This window comes from Alosa alosa, chromosome 16, assembly GCF_017589495.1.
Source record: "Alosa alosa isolate M-15738 ecotype Scorff River chromosome 16, AALO_Geno_1.1, whole genome shotgun sequence".
In the NCBI taxonomy this organism is placed as follows: Eukaryota; Metazoa; Chordata; class Actinopteri; order Clupeiformes; family Clupeidae; genus Alosa; species Alosa alosa.
The window spans coordinates 11,863,371-11,872,625 of NC_063204.1; the positions used below are offsets into that span (position 1 = coordinate 11,863,371).

At 45.3% G+C, this 9,255-nt stretch overlaps 2 protein-coding genes across 2 annotated transcripts in view; one reads left to right on the top strand and one right to left on the bottom strand.

Annotated features, from left to right (window-relative positions):
* cbl (Cbl proto-oncogene, E3 ubiquitin protein ligase) overlaps positions 1-8,419 on the bottom strand; it is a 48,280-nt gene extending 39,861 nt beyond the window's left edge. The window contains 2 exon segments of the mRNA XM_048266999.1: positions 3,035-3,282; positions 7,578-8,419. Of these exon segments, the coding sequence (XP_048122956.1) occupies positions 3,035-3,282; positions 7,578-7,724 (395 nt within the window). The 5' untranslated portion in view covers positions 7,725-8,419.
* Positions 8,420-8,954: 535 nt separating this feature from the next.
* ccdc153 (coiled-coil domain containing 153) overlaps positions 8,955-9,255 on the top strand; it is a 4,407-nt gene continuing 4,106 nt past the window's right edge. Inside the window, exon 1 of the mRNA XM_048265808.1 lies at positions 8,955-9,171. Within this exon, the coding sequence (XP_048121765.1) occupies positions 9,117-9,171 (55 nt within the window). The 5' untranslated portion in view covers positions 8,955-9,116. The remainder of the gene's footprint in view (positions 9,172-9,255) is intronic.

Consider the following 9,255-nt stretch of genomic DNA (forward strand, 5'->3'; position numbering starts at 1 on the left):
GGAAGTGATCAACATCTCACGCCAACGCCAACATTCAGAACATTGACGTAGTGAGAGAGACAGGGCATTTCACCGGAGCAGCAAGCACAGCTTCACTACGCATGTGGGCCAACATCAGAACAATCTCTCACACGCACACACACAATTCAGACCACATCAGCGCACCAACCAACACACACAGGCACACACACACACACACACACACACACACACCTCGCTAGAGAAGAGAGGTCCGTTATCAGCACTTAATCTCATCTAGACAGTTCAGCAAAATGAAGCATGGATGGGTCAAACTGCCCAGACTCATATCAATCTGTTGCATGGCCACAGCTTTGAATGAATACATAGAGGGGACAAATAGCCCAAATCAAATACCTAGCCTATAGTTAAATTAATAATCACAGTTTTGGCATCCAGTAGAGGTGACCTGTAGACACTTCTATAAGCAACCAAAAAGTCTATATGGCGCTTATAGGCAACGTTTCAGCTCCTCTCTTTTAACGTTACACTGACAACCAAGTCCCACCCTCCCCCAAACCCATCCCTTCACTGACACCTTCAATTACGAGGCCAATTCTGCCTATTCTGTCTGTATGACTATCAACAGCTTTGGGTGTGAAGGTGAGCTGTTTCTTTCTGACCCCCCCCCCACCCCACCCCACCCCACCCCACCATAGGGCTCATAGGCATTTGCATTTATGGCTTCGCTAGCAAGTCAATCTGTGGCGACCAGTGCTAAATCACCCTGCAGGGTAGTAGACATCCACCCAAGTCCAGATACGGGGACAACTTCCTAGACGGGGGATTATCTGTGCACACCATCTAAATTTGTCAGAGAGTCGCTTTACAATTCAATCAGGCCCCGAGCCGGAGACTAAACTTGATTCCCCAGTAACGGAAAAGGACCTGTTGAGGTACTGCACCGCGGGCCTATTTCTGGCCGATACAAACAGAAACTGCTAACTGTGCTGCGGTGCGATGATGTGAGGTGCAGTCCAGAAAGAGTGTCTCGAGCCTTACAGTTACACTCATTTAGCTGTCAAAACACAGACTGGCTTGTGTCTGTGAGAATCAGGAACAGGAAGTGCATGCGTTTGCAGGAAGTGAGGCGCGCCAGTGCGGTGGACTGTGGGGTAACTCTGTAGACGCGCGCTCGTTGCTGGGAGGCTTACGCTGGTAACCAGCGCCTCTCTCGCCCACTCGCCACCAACATCTCGTGAAGCCCCAGACTTCTATATCCTCCACAACACTGCCCTGCTTGACAAGACACGACAAAGCTAAACTGACAGAGGACATCAAGCATACACAAATGTGCCGTCCACCCACCTGCACAACACCTAGGATTATGACTAACCAAATGTGATTTATATAGCTTTGGGAATTTGAATATTTGTATTCAAATGTGTCATGGGCAAACGATGTGCCACATCCTCATTCGTCTGGCTCGGAGCTGCCCGGTATTTGCATCGAGAGCTATACTGGGTGAAGATACTGAGCAGGCTAAACATCCTGACGGAACAGCTGGTGCAGACATGATGTGTCGTGTTGATCTGATATCTGTGTGCTGAACAGGAACCTGGTGAGGCAGCAGTGGTGTAACATGGCTCAGCTACATTACATTTGCATCCCCGACGTGTGCAGCATAAAGGGCTGCCGTTTATAGATCCCTCGCTTTCAGAGCGAACTACACCTGAACTTTACCTGATCTTTATCTGCCACAAAAGCCAAGACAAGAATAGACACATCACTAGCCAAATGTACTAGCCAAGCCTTGCACCCCCAAACGTGTTCACATGACCGACCACGGGTTTAATGAGCAGTTTCCTTAGAGAGGGACAGTTCTGCTTTCGACACCCATGCATGACCTGACAGAACAAATGATGCTTCTGTAGCATACAGTAGATCATTAAACTCACAGACGCAGTTAGGTTCCTCTCAGCGACAGGGACAATAGCTGATAGATTAAACCAGCAACTGTTTTCAAGGCCAGATAGACCCTACCGCTGAAATTAAAGAAAGTTAGGCTAAACAAAAACCCTATGTAATTAACAGGTCCTTTGCAGAGAGTAATTTTAAGTTCATATTACAGTTAATTAACTTTTATGACTGTTGTTGTGTTGCCTGGATGTATGAAACTGTTTTCTAAACAAATTAACTACTTCAGATGTCCCACTAAAGGGAGACAGCAGCCACCACAAAGATGCAATGATGCTCCTATTCTTGTACAAGAACTAGGGCAAACTGCCTGTCAAGTAGACAGGTGCGACCACAAGAGTCACATGGGTACCAACCGCTGGATCTTAGAAGCTCAGTCTTCCACACCAGCTCACAGCACTGAACGGTGCGGCGCTGAGCAGAGCTGCACCATCTTCGCCGCCGGATCATAACGGGATGGGGCGCTCTGTGCTGGCTGAACAGGTGCCGTTAGCACAGTGGGGCTGAGCCACAAAAGCTAGCAGGTAAAAAAACTAACAGCACACAGCAGCTGCTGCTGGTTGAGAGAAGACGAGCGGTTACCGGCAGTGTGATGCAGCTGGACAACCTCACTGCATCTGAGCTGCTTAACAGACAAAACGCTCAAACTCGCACTAGCAACTACAAGCTACAGTACAGATCCACTTTTATAAAATGAGATAATGCCCAGCACTACTTAGCAAATGTGCTAGCATCCAGAGCTATTTTTCAGCTAAGCTTGTGCTTGTGTTCACAGCTATTTAGCTTGGGTCCACGGAAATTGAGGAACTGTGGTAGTGTCCGGAGCTATTTGGCAACTATGGCAGGGGTTAGATCTATAAAGTTTGGCCACTGGAAAGTTTTACACCTAATGCGGAAACTGTGTACAGAGCACAATGACCCAGCTCTCTTGCACAATTACATTGCATTGAATGAAAGCATTGAACGCCAAATGCAAATATATAAAGGGAACTTTAGCCTCCCTGAGAAGACTGGTGCACAGAGTGTTTGCTTGTTATGTGCTGCATGTTGCACATTGTGCAGTAGTAATAAGCGTTTAGCTCATAGCTATTGGGCTCACCTAGGCTGTGAGTTCTCCTCGTACATGCGCTCTTTGCCTTCCTTGAAGAGGCTAATGGTCTGTTTGGTCTTCTTGGTCAGGTTCTCCATGAAGACGCGGAAGTACTCGTTGTCTCCCAGCGTCTCCATCTTGCCCTCGTAGCGGGACAGGATGGTGCGGAGGTGCTGGTAGGTATCCGGCAAAAGGTCCAGGATATACGGAGGACTATTCTTCAACGCTAATTTGGGGTTCTGGCACAGTCTCACCACCTGACGAAAGAAGCACACACAGACACACACACACACACACACAGCATTATTTCAGTACATCAACAACTGTAACAAGAAATGGACATTGGAGGCTGAATCCAATAGGGGTTAGTTCTGGGTGAACCTGACTAAATAAAGTATGATAAAACTGCTCTACTCGTGCTCCGTCTCCAAAATCCACTTAGGGCACGTGTTGATCTGATATCTGTGCTGAACAGGAACCTTTTAGGTTCCTAAAAAGAACCTTTTAATTTTTGGCTTCATTTCTACGTAAGATTATTCTGTCAAATGCTTTCTGCATTTTTGGTGCCCTGTCGTGTCAAATGCAAAGTTTTCTTTGTCAGCTATAATAGCAGAGACTGTCAGAGAGAATAGGCTTGCTGTCAACATTATTTTCACTCAGTGCTGACACCTTGGAAACCAGACTACATGACTGATTTCAGAGCCTGCAAACTGACAAATCTATCCACCCATATGACTAATGTTCACTCTCGGCGGATCGTGATTCGGTGCATGCTGGGACGGTAATGGCAGCTGGTTGAGGGGGTTTGAGAAAACAACGGAGCGCTCTGTGGTTCTTCGTGTTTGTCGTTCTATTTTAGGCTGCCCAAACGTAACGAAAATGAGGCGTGAGCAAAATAGCCTACACGTCTGCTTTTCAACTTCCTGAAACACACAAGTCGCCAAGCACCACACAGAATTGTCCGACAAGAACAACTCCACAAGTACACAAGAATTAACATCACTTTAAATTTTCACACAAAATACATTCCCTGCTTGCAAGACAATTATTATCAATAGTATGACTTCAATATGTTTGCTTGCAAATGTAATTTCATACACAAACACTATTTAAACGGCTGACAATATGCATAGGCCTACCATAGATTTAAAATAAACTTTTAATTTTAAAGATTTTTAAGATTTTCCTAAAAATTCTGTAGATTAACCTACATTTTGAAACTCTTACAGGAAATAATAGATAATTACCGGTACCCTATTAATAATTTCCAATCCCATCATTTGATAGTCATCCTCTTATCTAACATTTAAAGCCTTGATCTTTAGGAAGTGGATCTCTGTTCATATTTCACTAGCCCCTGAGAAAGTGCTGCAGTGTCTATTCTTCTGGAAGTGACAAACCAGCACTGTGGGCTGCAACTACTGTGTGTGTGTGTTGCCGGGCGTGCGTGTGTGTGCGCCTGCATGTGTGTGCATCTCTCTCGTGCTGTGAAAATCCATGAACAGAAGCACACTGAGCAAGGTTCTCTTGACTGGCTGTAGGTGAGTGTGTGTGCGCGCATGTCAGACATTTTAGACATTTAGCTGACACTTTTCCAAAGCGACTTACAAAAATCAAGGTACAATAAAGGTACAGTGCCAGATTATAGTAGTGCAGCAATCAGTCAAGTCAAAGGATTGGAAAGATGGGACAATCTCTATGACATACAATAGCCTCCTCCCACAATGGTCTCCTGTGTGTGTGTGTGTGGTAGCGTAGAGTGGGGGCGTCATAATAAAGTCATATATAGTTGTATGCACAGCCAACACCCTTCCACTCTTTACAAAACAGCTCTCGCATGCAGCCTGCCCGACTCATGATAAGAGAGTAGAGCACAGACGCTCAGGGAGTTATCAGCATGCCTACACACACACACACACACACACACACTCCCCACGAGTGTGTGTGTGTGTATATGTGTGTGTGTGTGCGCGCACACTACCACACATACATACGCACCAATATACACACTCATCGTCCCTAGAGCACATAGCCTACATACGCACCAATGCAGAAACACACACACACACACACACACACACACGATAAGATCACACTCGCCAATTCTGGAATAAAGACAAGTTTAAGTGCAGTTTGTGGGAGGATGTCGAGGTTTTCTAAACTAGGCCTATATAATCTCTACATTTAACATGCAACAGACCAGACTGTACAGTGACAAACACAACCCCTGCTCAACACAACACAAGCAAGAAACAAGGAAACGGGACAACAGCCAAATTGTTGGTAATAATTAAACTCTGAACTCTAGCACTGTAATTCCGTAGTGAAATGATGCGGGAAGTTTGCAAAGTTTTCGACCAAGCGGTTCTGTTGGATCTATGACTAGAGTGGCTCTGTTAAAAACTGTTCCTGGACTACAGAGTGAGCGATTCCGTTGAAGCCGGTCGTTTGGGCCTTGCCAAAGTCGGTTCTGATTATCTATTCTATCTGCTGGAGCGGGGCTCTTGAGGTGGACCTGTGGAGATGGAGGCTGAAATCTCTCTCTCTCACACTCACACACACACACACACACACACACACACACACACACACACCAAAGGAACCTGTGGACAGCCTTCGGCCACCATGGTTCAATCTCCTGCTGTGGTTTTTCATTCATCCAGCCTATAATTTAACTCTGCTATTTAAAAAGGTGGAGTAAAACTGAGTGACATCTTAACCCTTTCTGCTGTCAAGAAGCCACTGTTGACTCTAACTGAGAGACTCAGATTGGGATGTGGAGGAAGCATAGCTGGAGATTTGACATTTGCGGCATTTTAGGAATCCCGAGGGAAAACCTCTTCAGCTCACCAATTTGAGTTGATGAAATAACGCGAGTCTGAAAAATGTGAGGCCACAAAATGGCCATGTCTTTTGCCATGAAAAACAAAACAAAAACAGGAAGTAGAAAAAAACTAGACCTATTTCTCTAGCCTAATTCGTAAAGCAGTGATGTTCAAAGATCCACACACACAGACAAAAAACATAACCCCCAGTGAGGTTAACATGGCCGGCCGTCTCTGTGATAATAACTAGGCCCTATGTACTCTGAGACATATGCAACATCTGTATTCCATGAGTGTGTTTAATTTCCATGCAAGAGCCAGAACCTGGCTCTCTGGGGAGACAGTGGTGACATCAGGGTCAGCCCAATCCTCTGCTCTGGCTGGGAGCATTGCAACAGGCTTTACATGCGAGGAGCAGAGCCCCTCTCTTGTGCAAGCTCTTTTGGCTGCACACGCACACACTTTCCTGCATCATGACTATATGCACATTCACACATCTAGGTGGTCAAGTAAAAAAAGAGAAGTACAACGACCTAAGCAGTTACTTCTGCTTTAACTTCGCAAAGGGGAAAAGTTAATATTTTGAGCCGCTGATGCAAAGAGAAGCACTGTAAAGGAAATTTGCTTATAGGGCTGATTAGGCATCCCACTCTGTTTTTGGAGTTTCAGGTGAGGTTGAAGATAACGTGTACTGGTAAATTCGATTGGTCTTAAACGTCACAACGAGGACAGCTGGTTCTCTGTGCTGTGCAAAGTGCAGTGTGATGTGTTAATCTCACAGGAAGTGAGTTCGAATGCATTTTTTTTTCCGCTGAAGTAAGTTGCTTTTTGTCAAAAGGCCAGAAGTAATCTCACACCTTGCTGTATGACCACTTACAACACACACAAGAAAACCACTAACTAGCTACTTACTGTGAAATGTGAACAGTGTGAAATGTTATGTGCGTATAAATACTCATAAAAACTCACAGTATGATCAGTTGGTCACTTTTAGTTAGTTTATCTGACTTGTAATCAACAAAGAGAACAGAAACCGTACACAGTAGATGTAAGATTTGCTTGCAAACGTCAGTGTAGTAAATAATTCTCAATCTCAAACACTAGTGTGTGACGTTAAATTAAATCTGACAATCCTTAATGGGTGACTTTCTGCCAATGGGTAATTATAGGTTTCCATGTAACATTCTCTGTTGGCGGTTTTAGCATTTTAATCTTCAATCACGAGTCGGAGGCCTCCCTCAACCATTTAAACTCAATGTGCTTTTTTTCTCAAAGGCAGCTAACGTCAGTTAGCTAGCGAACGAGTTGGCTAATAAGCCTGGCTAGTTTGCTAGCTACCGACAGACAAAAGCCCCAGAACTACCGAGTGAAAGCACATCGGCCCTAATGACAACTTTTCGCATTATTGGGGAAACGGAGGTTATTGTGATTACAGTGGGTATATCCCTAATGACACTGTATAGTCACTATTCAAATTAGCTAACTGGCTTAGGGTCGTCAGCTTGTCGGTCAGCTAGCTAGCAATCCAGCTAATTTTCTCCATCCAGCCATACTGCATCAATATCCCCCTTTCTCTCACAGCACAAGGCCATTCGGCTAGGCTAGCTAGGTGGAATGTGACAACTATGCTACTTAGCGAGCAAGCTAAGGAGGTAATAGGACCAATTCAGCTGGCCTTGAGTTTACGTTACTTCTAAGTAGCTTATTACTTCAAGTAGCCTACCAACCTTGTCCATTAGTTTCCAGCATTTCTCCACCGTTTTCTTGTCCACGGCCCCTGGTTGGTGATGGGAGTGGTGGAGGTGATGGTGGGGCTGGAAAGCGTCCTTCATCATGCCAATAAGCCCCCCACCTTTCTTCAGATTTCCTGCCATATTACGGCTCCACAATAGCCGGCCAGAGCGACTGCTGAGGTAGGGGGTCTCCCTCCTCCCGCAGTCTGAGCAACAGTTCAGATCAACACCCCCCGGTGAGGACAGCGCCCGAATCAATGTCGAGCGAGGGTCCGTCGGGGGGAGAAAGGAGGTCTATCGAGGCAAGGCTCCCATTAACTCCCCGGGTTAGCCTGTATTTAGTGACCGGCCTGACAGTAACGCCGCTTGAGGAATGCAAGTAACTCACTCGAAGAAAATAAGCCACAAGACACCCTCTACGACCCAATATTTTCAACAATTTCTAGTTTCCTTAAGGGAGGTCGGTTTTCCAGCAAACGCGTACGTCTTCACCCGACAGCTAATTCTTTTCCTGCAGCTCTGGACCCTCGTCTCGTCGTGTTCCTCGGACGGGAAGTTGTATGTAAGCCTGCGCGGCTGCAGAGCAGGCGACGCTACAGAGAAGTGGAGCAAGAATAGCCACTGACGCTGGTAAACCGAAACGAATGTTTCTCGGTGCACAAACAGAACACATTTGTTAGCACAAGCAGAGGGGAAATAAGTAAATAAATAAATTAGGGGAAATAAACACCGCCTTCTATCTCCCCCTCCTGTGAACACGGTCCTTGCTCTTCCTGTTCGTCCCCTTCCGTTGCTAAGCCCGCCTCGCCCTGTCCAGTCAGAAACACCCACTCACAGCGCCACCCCCATCTCCCACCACGCCCTCACGGCCTCTAAGATGCTCTACCAAGGGATTGAAAAAAAGACAAGACGACTGTGCACGACTAAGATCAGGACTACTAAGGCAACAAGCCTACAATTAGTAATTTGGAACAATTAATACAATTCACGCAGGCCTAAAATTGACTATTATTTATATATAGACTATTAAAAAATGGAAAATGTTCTATGTTGGCCTAAACCTAGACTAATATGCCATCAAGGGTAGACCAATGACGTTTCAAAAGTTGTAGGCTATTCGCTGGCTAAGAAACTGGAGCTGCTTTTTTAACTGTCTCAAATGAGATCTTTCTTGTTCATTGCATTTAAAAAGCCTTTAAAAAAAGATGGCTATGCCACTTTTGCCTTCTCTTTCTTACCATAGCATGCACATCATGGGTTAATTTTATTATAGGCAAAATCTAGGCTTCTTTACACCGCCCTACCCCATTCATTCAGAGCGTCCCTTGTCTCCATAACAACGTGTAGTGCTAGGCAATGATGCAAACCTTTAACAAGACAACAGTGACTTGGCGCTCTCCCATTGCTGTGTACAGCTTTAGTGTCAGGCAAAACAGCCCTGTTCGACAACTGATTGGTTGTCTCCCTACTTGGTGGAGTGAGTGAGCTGACTAGCCTGCCCCCATTGTGCTGAACATTCCTCAGTTTACCAGCATGCCACCAAAAAAGAAGGGGAAAGAGAAGACCAAGAAGAAACAGAACAATGAAGGTTTAGTTTTTATTTATTCATTTTAAAGCTTCTTAACTTCTTACTTAGTTAGCATACTTATCGATACTATACTCTTTTTGCTCG